The sequence below is a fragment of the Ctenocephalides felis genome, unplaced genomic scaffold (genome assembly GCF_003426905.1).
Source record: "Ctenocephalides felis isolate EL2017-DRISC unplaced genomic scaffold, ASM342690v1 CF-g0.4_SCAFFOLD_01886, whole genome shotgun sequence".
Classification (NCBI taxonomy): domain Eukaryota; kingdom Metazoa; phylum Arthropoda; class Insecta; order Siphonaptera; family Pulicidae; genus Ctenocephalides; species Ctenocephalides felis.
Window position 1 is genome coordinate 132,975,309 of NW_020538040.1, and position 22,243 is coordinate 132,997,551.

The 22,243-nt window shown below is 30.6% G+C and overlaps 1 protein-coding gene across 1 annotated transcript in view; it reads right to left on the reverse strand.

The window, feature by feature from the left end:
- The window catches only part of LOC113377019 (trichohyalin), a 124,691-nt gene extending 107,047 nt beyond the window's left edge, over positions 1 to 17,644 (reverse strand). Inside the window, exon 1 of the mRNA XM_026617179.1 lies at positions 17,093 to 17,644. Within this exon, the coding sequence (XP_026472964.1) occupies positions 17,093 to 17,629 (537 nt within the window). The 5' untranslated portion in view covers positions 17,630 to 17,644. The remainder of the gene's footprint in view (positions 1 to 17,092) is intronic.
- Positions 17,645 to 22,243: the final 4,599 nt, after the last annotated feature.

The following is a 22,243-nucleotide window of genomic DNA, read 5'->3' on the forward strand; positions in this document are numbered from 1 at the left end:
AAAATTTTATATATCTTTACGTTTCAGAGGTTTCTGAATATTTTGCATACCTTAGAAAAAATGGATGTATGTGTGTGTGTGTGTGTGCGTGTATGTATGTGTGTGCGGATAAAAATTTTCGTCGACGATTTCGGGAACACGGATGAAGCAATTTGAATAATTTAAAAAACATTCGATCCGTATTGATAAGGAGACGTGCTGATTAGTTTTTGGCGGAGGTAGGTCTAGCCGTTCCGAAGATATGGGGCAAAAAGTGCCAAAAACGGTACCCCAGTTTTTAAGAGAACGGACCGTCCAATTTTAATAATTCAAAAAACATTTTACTGGTATTGACAAGATGAAGATTTGATCAAATTTTCATAAGGGCAGGTCTAGCGGTTTCGGAGATCTAACAAAAAAGTAAAAAAAAAATGCCATTTGGCGGTCAAAAATGATCATTAGACATATGCACATCAAATTATCAGATATTTTATAGAGATTTTTCACAATAAGTATAAACTTTGTTTATATTTCTTTGGATTCCGTACCAATGTTTACCCGTTAGACAGCGACGCGGCGCTTACGCGCTTTATATTTTGTCTCTATGCAGTTAAAGCAGTACGTTTGCTTTGAAATAAAGTTCAGATCTTTCAATATATGTCAAATAAAGAAAACATTTTTTTTTCTATTTTTTTTTTTCAAAAAAAAGTAATTTTTTGTCAAATTTATAGTTTCTCAAAAATCTTATTTTTTCGAAGTAATTTTTTTTCAAAAATGTTAATCGTTTTTAAAAAAACGATAATTTTTGGTACGGAAAGTTCTAGCAATTTGCCTTAAGGCACGATGCCCTAATTGCCTTAAGACAGAATTCCACTTACAGCTAGTTTTTATTATTATTTTGTATATATTACAGGTGAGACTAGGTACGGTTGTGCCTTCTAATGTATACTGATTTTAAGAAAAGGTTCATGGGGAGAAAGACGTAGTATGTTTGTTAAGTTTTTGTTATAGATTTCAGTTGGCGCCTTGCGTTAACATGATCTGTATACCGCATTGCTTTTAAAAAGTCAAAAGTAAGTTTTGCTTTCGATTTCTTTTGATAATAACTGTTATTTTTATACACATAGATCACCCTGTTATTTAGTAGTTAATTACCAGCTACCAGTTTTTGCATAGATAATTTAGTTCGATCTTAACGATGATTTGTCTCCAAAAGTGTTGTGACATGTATTTTGTCATTTTTGGGTGAAGATTAAACAGATAAAAATTAACTTAACTAAGACAAAAGGCGAAAGAGGAAGGGAATGAATAATTCAATACAAAGAAAAAAAGGTTTTCAAAGATTTCTTATTAATTTCGTTCAAAAAATTATGTTCTGTATATATATATATATATATATATATATATATATATATATATATATATATATATATATATATTATTCTGTATATGTATATATTTATTTATAAGCTTTGGTCAAGTGATTATGTTATGTTTACATATTTCTGATAATAAAAGTTATTTTTATTTATATCTATGTATTTTGACTTATTTTTATGTCTGTCACAACCATCCCTGGTGGTGTGGACGTGAAGACCGTACCTAGTCTCCGCTACTGATATTTCAAATTAATTAAAGTTTTCGCAATTTCTGAGCAAGAAGACAACCCGTCCAATTTAGCCAATTTTTCCAATTTTGTCTAAATTGTCAAAATTGGTCGGGTGTATATAAAATTTTTCTATAATGATGTATGAAAAACTACTCTTCCTAAACGATTATTCGGATTCTGATAAATCTTTTTGAAGTTTAAAGTAAAGTTTTAGCATTTAAAGAATGATTATAAAAATATAGTAAGTAAATATAGTAACATTGTAGAAATAAATGGAAAAAATGTAACCAACAACAACATATCATTGTTCGACATTGAAAACATTTTGGCAGAACTGTCACTCGAGGTAATAATTTGGTGATGGTTTTAATAGATAATCGTTGGTCATTATTTTTTTTTTTTGAACGCAAATTTTCGCAAATCAATAATAGTCAAATCTAGTAGTTAAAAAAAACTACTCGTTTTCTCAAACTTTAATGAATTTTTAAAATTAAACTACTTGTATAATCGTCAAAAAAGTTCTATAAATATCAGCTTAATTTTTTTTTTCAACAATTAATTTCAAGAAAACGGTTTGGTAGATTTTCACGTAAAACTAATCAGTATCATTCCCAACTAATATTTTTCAAATAGTTTTTGATTTTTTTAAATCGATTCGGTAGTATGAGCTTGAATGTGGACGAAAAGTTTAACACTTTTTTTCAAATTACAGATCGTCGCACAAACTGACAAACGATATTCTTTATTGAGATACATCAAATGGCTTTTAAATTTCTGAAATCGGTCCAACCGTTTTTGAGAAAACGTCGATTTACGGTAAAAAAATCTGTTCATACACACACACTGACACACACACATACATACTTTTTCCAAATTTGGTCTCATTCAATTCAGAATCGTTTAAAACGTCGAGAAAACATAAAATTAGCGAATCGGATTGTTCTATGAAAACAAACTTCTCCTTCGGGGAGTTAAAAAGTAAAATAAAAGTAATTGATCCAAAAAAATCGAAGAAGTGTTGCAAGCTTTTCAAAAAATATAAGCTTTTAAGAAAATCTTAATCGAAAAAAGTTTAAAAATCTATTTTTGAAAGTATTAACTTCTAATTAATAATAATTTTTTATTATACATTTTATTAATTTTCTAAAAAATAATATATATATATATATATATATATATATATACACCTAAGTCTGTTTTTACACGGAGATTGGTTCCAGAAGAAGCCGTGTAAAAAAAAACGTGTAAAAAAAGACATTGATCTTATACAAAAATGGGTGATTTGTCCTACTCTCTAAAACCTATTAAAATTAGTGAAAAACAAGAATTTTCAAGAACAAGAATTCATGTTTATTTTAATAATAATTCCCCTAAATTAGTGCTATTCACATTTGCTTTGACCAGTAAAAATTGTTTGTACGCGCTAAAGGGGAATTCACTTAAATCTTTAAGCTAGTGTTCGCAAACTATCGATACTATCGATGGTTTCAGACTTTTTTCTTTCATAAATACTTTTTTGTGATATGAACATACATCGCAAAAATTAAATTTGACAAAAAAAATTTAAGTACATAAAATTTCAAATCGTGCTAAATGGAATAAAATCGTATAAAAAATTTAAAATATTCAATTTTCAAACCGTGTTATATCAAAACCGTGTACAAAAAGACCGTGTAAAAACAGACTTAGGTGTATATATATATATATATATATATATATATATATATAATGCTTCTTTTTTTGTCGAAAATAGGTTACCGAATGACTTTATGGTGAATTGAAAATAAAATCAATGGCATATTTTAGAAGTGATCAATCTTCCATTTGCCTTGAGCAAGACAAAACATTGTCCGAGTATGTCAATTTTCTAGAAATTATGCTGTCAATTTTATTTCCAATATAATGATTCAGAATAACGCACGAAGTAGACTATATCCTTGTTTTCGATTTTTTTTCAATATTTAATACTTTCTATTGACCTTTTAGAAACCTTTTATTTAATTTATTAATTTATAAGTTTACAATGATTCTATTTTAGTTTCATGTGAACTACAATTTTTCTTTTTAAGGAAGACATTCAATAATTTTTTTGAGTATTTGATTTTTACAGATTTATGTTGGAAGATAAGATTGTTCATTCTAGTTGTGATTCTATTTTTACATACTTGTAATTAGTATTTTTGACTTTTTTGCACCAATGCCTGGAAAGTCTCAATTGTACCTTGTCACTATTCTCACTTTGAAATCTATTTTAATCTAATATTAAAGTGAAAATGGATATCGCTACTGCTTGGTTTCTGGTTGCGCGCTACGCAGGATTTTAATTTGGAATCTTGGTTGCAAGGCCCACACATCTCACAATGATTTAGTTTTTATTTAGGTGATATTCCGTGACTTTTTATCAAAACCCCTAAGACTTACGTGATCAATCGACGCTTCCAAATGTAAATACTCGTTTATAAAGTTGAATTCAAAACTAAATAAACTAATAGAAATTATAGTTATTTTAATTGGAGAAAATTATCTGGCCTATAAAGTTAAAAATAAGTGGAAATGGGAGGAAGTATAGTGAAAGTACTCGATAAATACAGACAAAATGGTTTATATAGTTAAACTGACATTTTAAATCTTATTTAAAAATTGGCTATTTTTAATAATGTTTCTGCGACTATATAGCATAAAGAAAGCTATAACCACAATCTTCTCAAACTTTGGGCTTCATTGTCACAGTCTTTTAGCAGTAATCAGCTCAAACGTGTTTCGCGTCTTTCATAATTTATTTCGAGGTTGATTTTATCATATTTTTTGGAGAACTGCTTATTGATATTTGTAATTATTTCAATCAATAATCAGGTGTTTGGTGGAATTTCCATGGAAAATGACAAAATGACAGTGCTATTTTACAAGAATGACACGGCAAAGAAAAAAATTAAAAACCTGTCAAAGGTAACTGGATTTTAACTTTTATTCTACGCATGTAAGAAAAAATAGCTGAAAACAGACCAAAAGATCCATTGGTAAAAAAAGACTTGCGCAAACCATCTTTTGTCCTTCTGAGCCCGTAGAAGATGTGTGACAAGTACCCTTTGGGTTCATGCTTCATGTGCCAATATCTGAAAGAGGCCCAGACAATTTATTTGTGAACTGCTTTCTAATAAATTAGTGTTTCAGCATGCATTTATCTTATATGCCATTTAGTTCGTACTATATGGACAAAATGGTTTTTGTAATAGGTTGCATGTTTCCTTAATAAATATGTTATTATAGTTTCTATATAAGTAACACTAAACCTACCAACGCCGGTCAAAATGACCGTTTCAAACTTAGTGTATTACTTACACGTTTGTAAATGTTAAAATACCATTATCAAACTACATGACAATTCTTAAAACATTTTTTTATTTAATTTATTCTGCAATCTGTTTTACATGAGCATTAACATTAAGTAGAGATTGCTAACAATAATTATCTTACAATATAAACTAGAAGATAATAGCAACACCCAGCGGCGGGTCTACTAGGTATGTTCTTAGAACCTACTATTAAATTTTCTTCACTCTTTGATTTTAATTTTTTCGATTTTCCTAAAAAAAATTATTATGTGGCCTAACTACCGCGGTCGGTCAATTTGATCGGTGGAAAATAATGTTACGTGGGAAGTTGTTTTCGTGGAGATTTATACAAAATATGCCAAATGAACCCTACAAAGATAAAGTTCTGGGCGAAGTGTTAAGGCAATAGTAAATACATAATAAGTGGGTTTCCGTATTTGGGAAATGAGAAGAGGAGAGATTGTTCAATTCTTCAATTGGATAGTTCGCTGTTCTATTGGATAATTCAGTCACAAATTTTGAATAAAGTTTTATTACTCTCACGGTGTATAAAAGTAAACCAAAAAGTGCTTGTGCCAAGTTACAAACATTATCGAATAGAAATAGGAGAAGGCACCAAAAGTGCTTCGAAAACTATTAGAATTTGTATCAGTACATTTGTTAACGTCTTACTCAACCCTGGTCTAATTATATATTTTATTACCTTCATATAGGATGGCAATAATAAATCCTCATCCCTTATTATATAATTTAACACTTTAAGTAATTCCTCTCATTGTCAAGCATCCTGTTCCTATATCATCCTGCATTTAATCTATATTTCTAAGGAACTCGGATTACCTGTACCCAGTTTTAATTCTACGTATCATGCAATCACCGACCAATACCTGATTGGTTGATAAATGTAATAGCCATTGATTGGATCCAAAATTGTAAGGAAATGTCGCTTAATTCCACAAAGTGAACCAATCAGAAAAATATATAAAATTGTAAAAGCTTTATAATTTGGTATTAACTCAAATATCATCAAGTTAACATCAGTCTTAAATCAACATTCAAAGCAAAAGCATTTAACATATCATCTATAAATCTGAATCTTTCATTCAAATATACAATAATTAAACTTTTATTATTATTCTTTTATTCGGTCTGATATAGCCACTATCTAAGTATATCTGGTCCTTTGTCAATATAAATAAAGTGCAAGTGTTTTAATAGAGTTCGGCAGCATCTTGGTGGATCACGGACTTCTTATACATTTTTGCAATCTATCTTTAAACATACTTTTTGATCCATTCGAGCCGAATGGTCACTTAGTAAACATATTTTTTTGGTCCATTCGAACCGGATGGTCAAACAATTAACAACATTATTTGGTGAAAATGTGGTAGACCGGATGGTTAAAAAGTGTAACATGAAGTCGAAAATTTGTAGTTGGCAAGTTTAGGTTTATTTCAACATTTTGATCTTAGTTGGATAAATGTTTAAATTAGAAATAGAGAGACGACGAGTAAAAGCATTTTAGGCACAAATTTTTGTTTTAATTATTATATATAATATTTTAACTCGATGCATATTCAAAATCTCAAAAAATTCAAATTTTTATCAACACTGTCCATAAGTTTGGTTTTGTATGGATCGGTTTTCACTGTATAAATAGAAAATGACAAATATAGCTAAATATAAAAGATAGTAGCGAGCGTTTTGATTCTTGAAATCATATCGGTTTAATAGCATTTGGAATCTTCTGCTACGGTTCCCAGAAAGGTTTTGTGCTATCTTTTGTCTAGTGTATATATTAATTTAGATTTTTATAACGGTGTGTATATATGAATTTAAATCAGTGTGACTTCTTCTTGAAGAAGTAACTCCCTCTACTTAATCTTAAAAAACAGAGTTTTCAACCCTACAAACCAGAAATAAAAGACCAAAAAACTTAGAATTAGTATATCCGGATTTAAAAAGAACAAAGTTCGGTCGCAAGTAAGAGAGTATTTTCTATTTTGGGAAATATTGTGAGTAAACAAAGGACACGTCTAAATAACAAATCGATAGACATTCTCAATTTTTTGAAATCATATTTTAATAAACAAAGAAACAATTATTTTTTTTAAATTAATTAATTTAAATAGCTTAATTATTTTCACAACTAAAATTGATAGTAACAAGTATGTATCAACATGTATCTAATTTTTTTTTAATTTGATAAATATTTTTGATTTAAAAATGTATTATTTTTATTTATTCGAAAACTGTTTTTTTACTGTGATAAAAATATTTTTATTCTTACGAGTATATGTGAAAATAATGCATGAATAACGAATAATTATTTTCGAAGTTATTTAATCTTCTTCTAATTAAAATTAAAATAATTTTGTTTACTATCCATAAAATTGAACAATAAATTCAGTCAAATACTGCTTTAAATCGCACTAGATTTGCGGATAAATTTCGAGAATATTTGAGCAAAAATTTATTTTCTATATAAAATTCGAAAACCAGTTAAAACCTGTTTTCTGAAATATGTCGGATTTTGTATAAACCCTGATATATACGAATCGTCGATAGTTCCAGTGTTAAAATACTATCTGCCTTGTAGCCTTTGAACTAAAATATGTAGAAACGATTGACACTGGTTTTAATATCATATCACCAGTAAATACAGAACTATAATTAAAAAACAAAACACCATATTATTTTGACCGTATTTCCTCTATTATAAGAAACTAATTCTTGTTGTTATAGATGTTCTGTAATCATTTGAAGTATCTGTGAAAAACTTATGTTTTGTTTGAGTCATTATAAATTTTATTACTACTATACAAATATGGGTAAATATTCAATAAACAGAAAAAATAGTGCTCTCCATTATAGATAAAGAGACCTTCGGATAAAGAATTATTTATTTATAAAGAATTATATATAACACAACAAAATAAAATGTTTTTTGAATACTTTTATACATTCTAGTGATAAAAAGTTCAATTATTTTGTATTCCGTTTTCTTTTCAATTTCTAGACGACTGAAAATGACAAATGATCATACATCAAAACGTATGAAAATACTAAAAATTTGATGTAGATTTTGTTTTATTCATTTAAACATTAAAATTACTAAAGGCACGAAAATCGAAAATGAAGATTTTTATATATCTTTACGATTCAAAGGATTCTGAATATTTTGCATACCTTAGAAATGGATGTATGTGTATGTGTTTATGTGTGTGTGTGTGTGCCTGTGTGCGTGCGGATACAAATTTTCGTCGACGATTTTGGGAACACGAATCAACCGATTTGAATAATTCAGAAAACATTCGTTTCGTACTGATAAGGAGACGTACTGATTAGTTTTTGGTGAAGGCAGGTCTAGCCGTTTCGAAAAGGTGCAAAAAATGGCAGGTTCTGAGAGAACAAATCATCCGATTTACATGATTCAAAAAACATTCGATTCGTATCGATGTGGAGACGTGCTGATTAGTTTTTGGTATAGGCAGGTCCAGCCGTTTCGAAGATACAGAGCAAAGATGCAAAAATTCCGATTAGATCCGATAGACATTTGTTATACGCGTTGCGCGAGAGCGTCTCGCTATAGCTGAGTTGGTTAATAGTCCAGTCATTTGGTCGTTTTGCCGTTACAGTACTCCGGGAATTCTGAAAATTGGTAATTTTATAGATTTTGAGGTGCACCTCAAAGAGCACCTCGAAATCTATAAAATTACCAATTTTCAGAATTCCCGGAGTACTGTACCGGCAACAGCCTTTTTTTGCACCAAATGACTGGACTATAAGGCGTGTACCGTTTTTTCTGTTTTTTTTTAATACTTTTTATGTTTGTATTGTTGATACTGCATAAACTATTTAAATATTAATGCATTCTAACAATAAGCCTGCTCAATTAGATTTTGTTTATATATATTTCATCCAAACATCTATAAACAACGTTGACTAATCTAATAAGTTTTCACATTTTGTCTACAAGGAACAAACTAGTTGGTATTGGTATTTAGCCTTGAGGCAAGTTACATGAACTTCCCAATATGTGTAAATAATCGACTTAATTAATAATAAACAAATTAATTTATGAGTGCTTAGAAGTATTCCGAGAGGATTTATTACACATAATTGAAAACGAACGAACACGTTAACTATACAACTAGTTAACATAAAAACTAGTTGTGCATGGCATCGTGCCTTAAGGCGAATTGCTGTACCGTAACGAAATGTTCGAGGAATATTAAATGTTTTCAAATAGATTATTATAAAAATATTGTAACATTGTCTAATATTTATAAGAATGATATAAACTGAATTGCAAAGTTGGAATTATTTGTTTCAAGTATATTAGAACAAAAAAAAATTATACATTTTTTTCCAAATGCAATTATTTTGCTAAAACAAGCAGGAAGTTCTTTGAATCATTCAAATCGGACGCTTAATTTTCTCAAAAACTGCCATTTAGCTCTGTATCTTCGAAATGGTTGGACCTGTCTTTGCTAAAAACTAATCACCTCTTCTCCCAATCATTACAAATTGAATGGTTTTTAGATCATTTAAATGGGATACTCCATTCTCTCAAAAACTCGATTTGTATTTTCTGCACTCTTTACTCCGTATCTCTGTAACAGTTGGACTTGCCTTTGTCAAAATCTAATCAGCACATCTCCCTATCAATAAGAATCAAATGTTTTTGAACCATTCAAATCGGTTGATCCGTGCGCCCGAAAACATGGATGAAAAATGCGGACATAGAAAACACACACACACAGGGCCGGTCCTGGGGTCCTTAGCGCCCGCATGCAACATTTTTTTAGCGCCCCCCCTTTCCTATTAATTTTAACTGTTTTAACAGTTTGTCATTAAAATTATATAAATAATTACATATTTTTTCAAAAATAATTTTTAATTATTCTGAATTTAGTACACAAAAAATTAGATATAATATAGAAGCGTTTATGGGTCATTCTTTTACAAATCGTACGAATTTTGGTAAAAAAAAAATGTGACATTTTAGAATTGGCTGAAATTTTTTTTATAGATATTAGACATAAAATCATTTGACACGTATTTCAGGATTTTGCCGGCAAAAATTTTTTTTGGTTGATATTTACGATTGAAATATTGCCGATTTTCTCAATTTTTATGAACTTCCTCTGCATTATGTTAATTATCTTCAGTTGTGTTGATCAGATCAGTATTGTTTTTTTTATTATATTCATTATGAACTCAACTTTGAAGTAATTTAAAAAAAATAATGTTTTTGCAATTATTTTAACAATAATAACAATTGATTGTTTACATTGGTTTTACATACGGGCGCCCCGACTTAAATCGATTGCGTAAAAAACCATATTGTTTCTTTTTTTATCTACTTTAATATTATTTTTACTATTCGATGGCATGGCTGTTACATCGGAAGATATTAAATGTTTTCGAGCGCAAGTCGCGCCGCGCGTCCCTTTGAAAGACGCATCGCGCGTATTAAATGAGTACAAGTACTGTTTTTAACTAAAATATTTTACAATTTCGTTACTGAGAAAAAATAAATATATTGTCTAAAATATGTAGTAGTATTTAATTGTTGCTTTCGAAAGTGCTCCCAGTGTCCTGGCCTAGAAAATTTGATCACAAAATTAGAAAATATTTTTGAGAAAAATTTAATTGACGAAATTAGGTACAGAGAATGGACTAACGTTGATAGAACTATGTTGCAATTAATGATATCCCCAGTAGACAAATATCTACAAAAATTGCAGGCCACTTTCGAAAAATTATTACATTCATTTCTTGTGAGAAAACAAAATGAATTTATGACAAAAAAGGGAAGAACTATCACAGAATTAATGCATCGTAGTGTGTGATTTTTCAGAAAATAATTCATGCGTTGTCCAAGATGCTGCTCAAGGATTTTATTGGAATAATAATCGGGCTACGGTGCATTTAAAATTTATTACAAAGATAATGACGATAATGTTCGTGTTAAAAGGTTAGTAATTATTTCAGAATGTCTGCAACACGACACTGCGGTTTAAATGTATTTCAAAAACATTTAGTTGAATTCGTTGGTAAAGAATTGAAGCAAATTACAAAAATCTTATACTTTTCTGATGGGTCGGGTGCGCAGTACAAAAATAAAAAGAATTTTGTAAATCTTACTTGCCACGAAAAAGATTTTGGTCTGGTTGCAGAGTGGCACTTTTTCCCAACGTCACACGGTAAGGGCGCTTGCGATGGATTGGGTGGAACTTTGAAAAGGCTAGCTGCCAGAGCTAGTCTTCAAAGAGCATTAAATCTAATCCAAACGCTAAAACAATTATTTGAATGGGCAAATGAGTCTCTTTGCAACATTTATCCGAAATATGTAACCAGTGAATAATATATTGTTGCCGATAAAAAATTGAAGACAAGATTTTAAAATGCAGTCACACTGAAAGGCACCTTGAAATATCATTGTGTTATACCTTGAAAAAAATAAAGTGCGGGCCTAAAAACTTTTCTTTGCAAAAAGAACGCGATTCAACTGTTTTTCAACTTGTTAACGTTGTGACATGGAATATATATTATGTAGTACATCAAAAGAAGCTATATTATATAAACTTAATTATAATGCAATAAATGAATTATTTTTTAATCGCATTCTCTTGTATTTATTTTTTAACGAAATCAAACCTACCCAATACAATTAATTTAACTTTTGTTCATATTCCAACGAATAATAAGTTTTAGTTTATCAGTTTCAAAAATATGAGCATTTTGTATAAAATATTTGCTACTACATATTTTAGACAATATATTTATTTTTTCTCAGTAACAAAATTGTAAAATATTTTAGTTAAAAACAGTACTTGTACTCATTTAATACGCGCGATGCGTCTTTCAAAGGGACGCGCGGCGCGACTTGCGCTCGAAAACATTTAATATCTTCCGATGTAACAGCCATGCCATCGAATAGTAAAAATAATATTAAAGTAGATAAAAAAAGAAACAATATGGTTTTTTACGCAATCGATTTAAGTCGGGGCGCCCGTATGTAAAACCAATGTAAACAATCAATTGTTATTATTGTTAAAATAATTGCAAAAACATTATTTTTTTTAAATTACTTCAAAGTTGAGTTCATAATGAATATAATAAAAAAAAAACAATACTGATCTGATCAACACAACTGAAGATAATTAACATAATGCAGAGGAAGTTCATAAAAATTGAGAAAATCGGCAATATTTCAATCGTAAATATCAACCAAAAAAAATTTTTGCCGGCAAAATCCTGAAATACGTGTCAAATGATTTTATGTATAATATCTATAAAAAAAAATTCAGCCGATTCTAAAATGTCAAGGTATGGTTGGTGTACGGTTTGTAAAAGAATGACCCTTATACGCGTTTATACATTGATTTTAAATTTATTTAGAAAATCGAAGCGATTCGCGGGTTGATTATAATGGAATATTTTTAAATTTTCAATTATTTTTAACGTATGTGCAATATTAATATTTGGGTTTTGAAACATTTTACTTGTTTATTGTGCGATTTATTCTATTGAGCAAAACATGCCAAGGGAGCTAAAAAAACTAGCTTTTCATTTTCAATCATAACACTTGTGTTTCGTGTTGGATTTTTTAAATTTTAATTTAATTTAATTTTTGTTTATTTACAATACCCAAAATTACGTCGTAAACTTCTCTTTATTTATATCGTAAGAGCCGAACTGTATTCATCCTTGCATTCCCGTCATATTCACAGAATCAGATTGTTGTTTAAAAGTTAAATTTTTAACGTATTTTAGTAGTATTGTTTAAATATCAGTAAAAATGCAAAGAAATTACACATTCCTTAAACTATTTAAAAAAAACTAATTATGTTTTATATACATTATTAGTGCATAGTTAATAATTATTAAATTTAGAGTATGGACACCACTAGGTATAAAAAAAGTCTTAAGATTTTCGTTCCAAAAAAAATTTCGCTTTAATTTTTCATATTTGTCTCATTTCCATAACCCTAACCACGCATGTCTTTCAAAGTTCATCAGATGCAAAATATTTGCAACAAAAATGAAAGTTACAATTCAATTTTTCGGAATAAACATGCCATTTTTTAAGCACTGACTCCCCATTTTTCATTATCACGATTATAATTTGTTTATATTTTTTAACAAGTTCTGTTTCAACTAAATCAGCTCGCAATTTTATTTCAAACTATTTGTCGTAAGGCCGTAATATTTCAGTAAGTTCTATAAGACCATGGTATATATCGCTAAAAAAAAATCCATAAAAATCGGCTTAAATTTTTTTTTCAACAATTAATTACAAGAAAACGGCTCGGTAGATTTTCACCTAAAACTGATCAGTATCATTCCCAACTAATATCTTTCGAACAGTTTTTGTTTTTTTAAAATCGGTTCGGTAGGATGAGCTTAAATGTGGACGAAAAGTTTACCACTTTTTTTCAAATTACAAAGAAACGGCTTGGCAGATCGTCGCACAAAACTGACAAGCGGTAGTCCTCACCGAAATACATCAAATGGCTTTTAAGTTTCTGAAATCGGTTCAGGCGCTTTTGAGAAAACGTCGATCAAATGTCTAATTTTGACAAATGTCAAAAAAACTACCAATTTTTGCAAACTTTGACGAATTTTTAAAGCTAAACGAGTTGTCGTAGGGCCGTAATATTTTAGTATGACCTAGAAAACTATAGTATCTACCGTCAAAAAAAAATCATAAAAATCGTCGAATTTTTTTTTTTAAAAACGTTATTACAAGAAAACGGCCCGGCCGATCTTTACCAAAAACTAATCAGCACGATTCCCAACCAATATCTATCGAATGGTTTTTGAATTTTCAGAATCGTTTCAGAATTGCGGGCTAAAACGTGGACGAAAAATTTTTCACTTTTCTGCAATTTACAAAGAAACGGCCCGGCCGATCGCCGCACAAAACTCAGAAACGATAGTCCTCATCGAGATACATCGAATGGCTTTTAAATTTTTGAAATCGGTCCAGCCGTTTTGGAGAAAACGTCGATTTACGGCAAAAAATCTGTTCACACACACACACACACACACACACACACACATATACTTTTTCCAAATTTGGTCTCATTCGATTCAGAATGGCTTGAAACGTCGAGAAAACATAAAATTAGCGAATCGGATTTTTTGATGAAAACAAACTTCTCCTTCGGGAAGTTAATAAATATGCTTTTCATGTCTCCGCATTTCAGTTAAGTTAAATCGTTTATTATAATTTATTAAATATTCTAAATTTTATATAAATAATAAAAAATGTAAATAGTATATTATAAATTTAATTTCGGAAACTCGATTTTGCGCCCCCTAAGGCGTACGCCCGCATTTTTTGCATGCATCGCATGCAAGGCAGGACCGGCCCTGCACACACACATCCATTTTTTCTGAGATATGCCAAAATGTTCAAAAACCTTCAAAACGTGAAGAAATGTAAAAATTTTCATGTTAGATTTTCCCTACAGGAAGTTAATAATAATATACATCTTTATGAAAATATTGCAGCATGTTCGGTTCGTGGTCACAATATGTTTGAATTTTTAAACATGCTGGCCTTTTGAGTCTAGAAGAAAGAAAGTTTAGCGTTATTACCGATCTCCTAACGAAACAATGTAGTTTTGAGAAGCCAAGTTTGAGAGCCTATAATCTAAATAAACATCCTAAAATATCAGAGGTCTACGAAAAGTGGTTTAATTTTGCAAATTCATCAAAGTTGCTAATTGGAATAATGGGCACAAATTCAAAAGTTGTTAAATCTCAATTTTTGTTGATTAGGTCAATTATTTGTATCGGGAAGTTTATGCAACTTGCAGTGAGGCCGACACTCGCACCTATTTTGTTATCTAAATATAATGAATATATTTAGACAATTTTCAACAATAATATTGTTTGTGATTGTACTGTTCTATCTCTAAGTCTCTAATTAATAGACGTTCCCAAGGGCTCCTGAAGCTTTACAGATGCTATTTTAATTACTCCTTTTATTCATGAGACTACGATCGATGTCGAATTGATTTTCTTATTTTATATTATCTACTTGTTGACATTCCCTAGTTAATCATTTAACATTTTTGACGTAAAAATTCACGTAAATCGAGCGCAGTTTGTCTCAAATTCAAATAATATCGTACATTGGTGTGCAATAAAGATTGTTCTTATGATAGAGAATTACTTAAAATAATCATGGCAAAACTTCGATCTTTCAAAGCACTTATAATAGAAATGAAAATAAAATATAAAAATTTTTATAACGACGACAACAACTTAAAAGTGGCCGTTAAAAAACAGAAGTCAAAGTGAAACATTGGTGAAATTTGACTGAATAAAAAAATCAAATTTCAGCTAGTCATTGTGAAGTCCGAAGTATGAATAATAGGCACACATCTACTGCATATGTTGCGATATTATCGTCAGTACTAAAATTTTTAAATGAGTACTTTTAAACAGTACTTTCATAGAAGAATTAAACTTTTTTTGTGAGATGTTACGATTATTTTTTAATTAACATTTAATTACATTTACTCTATAATTATTAAGAGATTTTATTGAATTGTAAGTAGAAAAAAGTAGTAAGTTCAAAATAAAATTAGCAAAAAATAGTCATCAATTATGTAATTGTTTTTAGTCTTGAAGATGTTATTAAAATGATACTGAAACTTAACAAATTTATGTATAATTTATATGCAGATTGACTTTTTGATTAAATAAATTTTTATTTTTTTATTTATTTTTAATTATTTTTAATTTTCTTTATTTAATTTATTTGTTCGTATATTTAAGACCAAATTATCTTGTCATATTGGTACAATTTTCTTTTTTTTAGGAGGAATAAATTGACCTATTTGGATGATTCAGAAACCATTTGATTTACATATATTGTCATATAATGAAGTAGCATTGAAGCATTAAAGAAGTTGTTAATTTTTAGAGAAAAATTGAGTTCAGTTATTCGGGAGTTACAAAGGTAAATGTGTGCATAATATTCATTTGTTGAACAAAAATGAATATCAACCATATAATTATTAATCATACAATTCAGTTCAAGTGTTAAATATAATTATATAAGGGTTTATTTATATAATTTACACTTATCACTATTTTTATATCAGATTTAAAAAAATCTACACTAACTGATTTTTATAATGTAATATTCTGTAAAATGTAATTTTGTATTCTATTCTATATACAAATAAGTCTAAGATTGAATAAAAATAATATTAAAATTATTTTTAATATTAAAGCATATATTAAGCATATAGTTTGCAACTTCGGTTCAAAAATAAATTTTAGTAAATAATTATTTACCAGTGACCTCGAGTCATTTATGTGACAATATTTTCAAATATATAGACATAGAAGATTTATAACAAATATCTAAAAACAACAGGTCGATATTCAATTTTCCATTATTGATCAAGTATAAATTTCAAAGATTTGTTTTTCATTTCAGAAGAATCTGAGTTATAAAGTAATATCTTAAAACTCCTTGAATCCCATGATAAGATGATGGACGAATTCCAAGAGTTTGCCAGTAGGCATAATGCCATGCACCACTAGTTTATTTCACTTCCATTATACAGTTGATATACTGATACCACAATGTTGAGAATAGAATCATACTTTGACAAACCGTTTGCTGAAAACAGATCAATACTTTTGAATGACTTGTGAAATGGTTCAAGATTTTTTATTAACGACGTAAGTTTGTCTTGTTTATGCAAATCATTCGTAGAATAGTGTTTTTTCCGCTCATTTTATTTATCTATTATTTTTAATTATTAATGTAGCTTTATAAAGTTTTACATTTTGACTTTTTTATCTTAATATTAGTCTAATTGTAAGCGAATATATATATATATATATATATATATATATATATATCTTGGTTTATTCATAAAAATCTCGATTGAATTTTAACATTATTAAGATTGCAACACTTTTGGGTTGCATGCACGACTTTAAAGATTATTCTATATGGGTTATATATACACCTTGCTTAAACGTGAAATATTTTGAGCACGAGCTACACGAAAAAATAGCGTGGAAGTTTTCGTCGAAATCATTGAAACATTGATTGAATTGATTAGTGTCGAATTTACTCTATTCATACACTCATACTGTAAGCTTACTACAATAAGAAACGACATACCTGATTTTCGCTATTAAGTAATTTAAGTTGATCATTAATAAGGCTGTATTTGGCCGATTCCTCTTTACGTAAAGCACGTTCTTTTTTAAGTTCAGGTGACCAAAAAGTCTTAATGCTGTGCATACTAGATCCAAGTTTTTGATTAGTAAGTTCGAGTTCTTTTTTAAGGTTACCGAGTTCACGTTGTAAATCACTATTCTGATGTTGTAATTCACCAAGGAAAACGCCACTTTCGCGTCCACCTGATAGCAAGCCATGATTAGGCGACTGCCGAGCGGACCGCGAATTTGCCCCGTATAGTTCCTCTTCTAAATAGAGTCCGCGCTCCAACGAACGATCTCTTGCGGTGGATCGCTCCAGCGAGCGGTCTCGGGGCTCGCGAATGGGCAAAAATTCCCTTTCGTGGTCCGACATGAGACCGCCGCCGCGGTCCAGCGATTGGTAACGTACCGTCATCGGATGAGCTAGCACTGGTCTGCTGGCGCTACGAGATCGGTGATGCGATCCGACGAGACCTCGTCCGCGTTCGTCCAACATACCCGGACTTCCCGGATCGTAGTAGGGCGACCCAGCGCCATGGTGATAGACTCCGTATCCGGCGTGTTCCGGTGAGCTGTTGCCGGAGCGCGTCTGACGCAGCGTCTTTCGGCCCAGGGGGCTGCCGCGGCCCCCCGGGTATCCGCGCGACGGCGACCGGTCCACCGTGGGCAACTCCGCACCTGCCAGACGACGAGATGTCACACCGCGGCCCGGCGACCTGCTAGTTGCACGGCTATGGTTCACGGGCCCGTATGGCTCCCTAGACATGAGCGACGCATGCCTCACTCCACTGCACCTTGCACCTTGCACCTAGCACCTGACACCTGACACCTGACACCGGACACCAGTCACCAGTCACCGGACACCAGACACCAGACACACGTCCCTCTCGGATGCGCTCTCGACGTTCTCGGCCTCGACTAACCTCGACTTGCCTCAACTAACCTCACGGCAGCGCACCACGGACCACGGACCACGGAGCACACTGGAGCACACTGATCAATGAACGGACCTCACTACTCTACTACGCAAGTCTCACTATCGCGAGGCGCGCGCATACCTAAAACACGCCCTGCCATGTACACCGCGCACCCTCCTGCGATGCCATCGAGAAATTCAACTTTATTACGAGATCGTGCGAGGGCAGCTCGGCGGCATAGAGGCACAGCACTACTGTCCCATGACCATATGTCTATTCGCATCCCTTCCGATTTCATCCCTTCTCCCGCTCTGCGACCTCGATGGAAAGGTCATCATCCTACATATTTATAGATCCATCGCTTTTACATTAATCTATATACACCTTCCTACTACTGACACGGCGTTCCGGTCATTAGAGCACCGATACGATACGGACGATCCAACACGACGTGAATTACGCCAGATAAGAAATTACATCGGCTCATTCATTCATCCTGGACTGCTCATACTTTTGGATATTTAACATTAGTCTAGCATTTTGGCACATGCACGATATACGTACTACAAAGTAAAGTGTATGTACTACTAGTACTTACACGTTACTTGCACTGTTATGTAACTTGAAATTATTCTGTGTGTAATTTAAGCACTTAAGGACAATGATAGCTATATTGATGGCAAATTATAATATATATATTCTAAAATGGCTTTTAGATTTTTGAAATCGATGCAGTCGTTTTTGAGAAAATTTCGACGAAAATACAACCACATACTTTTTCCAAAATTGGTCTCAACTAGTGGTGAATGGCATTGTGCCTTAAGGCAAATTGCAAGTTTTTCTCATGCCAAAGATTAATATTTTGAAATTTTTGAAAAAAAATATTTTAGGGACAAAATATCGGTGCGCATAAGCGCCGCAGTTTAATAGCTAAATATTGGTACGGAATCCATAGAAATGTAAAAAAAAAAACTAGCTGTAAGTGGAATTCTGTTTTAAGGCAATTAAGGCATCGTGCCTTAAGACAAATTGCTGGAACTTCCCGTATCGTAACGAAATGTTCGAGGAATACTGAATGTTTTCAAATAGATTATTATAAATATTGTAACATTGTCTAATATTTATAAGAATTATCTAAACTGAATTGCAAATTTAAAATTATTTGTTTAAGTTATATTATAACTTTAGCCAGAATAAAAATAAAACCTGAATTAAACTAAAAAAAAAATAATAAATAAAAAAATAAAGAAAAAAAACGAAATTTTTTTTCCAAAATCAATTATTTTGTTAAGACAAGCAGAAAGTTCTTTGAATCATTTAAATCGGACGCTTAGTTTTCTCAAAAACTGTCATTTTTTACATATTTAGCTCCGTATCTTTGAAATGGCTGGGCCTGCCTTTGCCAAAAACTAATGGACACTTCTCCCAATCATTACTAATTGAATGTTTTTTAGGTCATTCAAATCGGATACTCCGTTCTCTCAAAAAGTCGATTTCTATTTTCTGCACTCTTTTCCCTATAATAGAAATCGAATGTTTTTTGAACCATTCAAATCGGTTGAACACACACACACACACATCCATTTTTTCTGAGGTATGCCAAAACGTTCCTACGGGAAGTTAAATGTATTAAAATCTCTGTGAAATATCTGAAAATTTGATCAGCATATCTCTTACAATTATTTTTGACCGCCAAATAACAATTTTTAAAAACTTTCCTTTGTATCTCCGAAACCGCTGGACCCGCCTTCGCAAAAACTTAATAAAGTTTTCATTCCATCAATACTAGTGAATTGTTTTTTGGATCATTCAAATCGCAGGATCCGTTCTCTCTAAAACTGAATTACCATTTATTTTACCACTTTTTGCCCCGTATCTTCAGAACTAACCAGCACATCAATAGAAATCGAATGTTGCAATGTACGAATGAAAAGCGTTAATATTTTGTTAGTCAAATATAATTTGTAACTCAGTGTGCGCGTTTTTTTCCTAAATTAATGTGATCAAAGAAGCCTGCCGTTCGAATACATGACAATCTCTCATGTGTTCATTTATTTCCATATTGGATTCATGAACTAAAAATTATCCAAAACGGTTTTTCATTCGAGTGAAAATTTTCTTTAATTAACAATCGGATAAGTGAAATTTAATTTCGATTTCGTCAAGTAAATCAACCGTTATCGCTTAATTAAATTAGCGATATTTGGATTTACAAGTAAGTGATTTTTTTATGATATATTTCTTTAATGTATGAAATTTTTTGTAAATCATTTTACTAGTTCAATATCAACATGCAGTATATTAAATAGATCGCTATAAATTTTTTAAAAATTGTTTCACATTACAAACATTTTTGAATATTTTATGAAAAATATTTTTTAAATTATATGACTTCCAAATGTCAAACGTTTATACATTTTGTTTTTGGACGATAATTGAAAATGATATAATATTGCAATAAAGTGTCAAACTAATAATACTTTTATAATTTTAATAGAAAATCATTTTTATGTATTCTTTTCAATTCAAACCATTTGAGTATTTGAATTCTCTATATAAGTTCTAGTTTTGTTTTATTTTAAAACTCAGCCATATGTAATAATCTAAATCTTGTAGTAAAGTGTACGTTGCAATAACATATTTGTTAAATAGATAGTAACTAAAATATTCTATAATTTTCTAAAATTCTAGAGTTTTATTATTTTTATTTAAAATTTAGATATAAGCAATAGTTTATATATATATATATATATATATATATATATATATATATATATATATTTATATATAAACTGCTTCTGGATGATTCCGAACCACCCTGATAATGTAGAAATAGCTCTCAAGCGTTTTTAGTTGCTATGAAGGCACATTTTGGAGAAAAATGAATTTTTTTAAGGAAACGATATATATATATATATATATATATATATATATATATTAGGGTCGGTCGATTCAAAAGTCGCTTTGACACATAATTTTCGGATTCTAGGAGTCAAAATAAGATATTTTGCTGAAGAAACGATACCTCTGAAATAAATTCTGATGTCTCATGCATTGACTCAAAGATAGGTGTTGAATTTTGAAAAATTCCGTTTTGTTGACCCATTTAGAGTGCCCCAATCGCGTCCAAATGTATGGCCGACCCCCACTAACTTTGAAAGGTCGATCCACCCATGTCCATGGTTTACCGTCCGGGCCTCCCCTGAGAGATCCACGATACAAAAATTGCAGCAAAGGTTTCTTCAGCAAAGTATCTTATTTTGAACCCGAGGATCCGAAAATCATGTGTGCATTAGCGACTTTTTTGACCCATGCAAATCGACCCGCTTCTCTCTTTCTCTCTCTCTCTCTCCCTACATATAATATATATTATATATATATATTATATATATATATATATTAGGGTGGTCCTTAAAAATGTCATTTTCGAATTTTCTTGCTCCCAGGGGCTCAAATGGTTCCAAATTGATAAAAAACAATTGTCTGAAAGTTTTAGCTCTTAATATTACGTTTAGATAGAGCGCAATTCAATCAAAGTTTGTATTGAAAGAGCATGAAAAAATTTTTGAAAATTAAAAAAAATGTTTTAGGTATAACTTGCGAAAATGAATGAGTTTATTCATTAATTTGTTCGCTAAAATACATCTAAAAAGCATTTTTAAAATTTTGAAAATTTTTTCATGCTATTTCCATACAAAACTTTGATTGAATTGCGCTCTATCTAACGTTAATATTAAGAGCTAAAACTTTCAGAGAATTGTTTTTTATCTATTTGGAACCATTTGAGCCCCTGGAGCAAGGAAATTTGAAAATGACCATTTTAAGGACCACCCTAATATATATATATACATATATATATACATATATATATATATATATATATATTATATATATATATATATATATATATATATATATAGATGTATGATGTATGGATGGATAGATAGATAGATAAACTTAATTTAAATTCATTATTACCATTTACGTCAAATACAATGACGGTTTATATCACAATGTCATAATATGAATATAATAACATTGATTGAATTGCCATCTATAATTACTGAATTGTCCTCAATTCTCTCCAAGAAAGTATCAAGGGACAGTTTTTCGTTATTTTGCATATCGTAAGGCCATTTCGCATCATATCAACTCATCGGAATACAATGTTATGTTATGTTATATGATTCCAA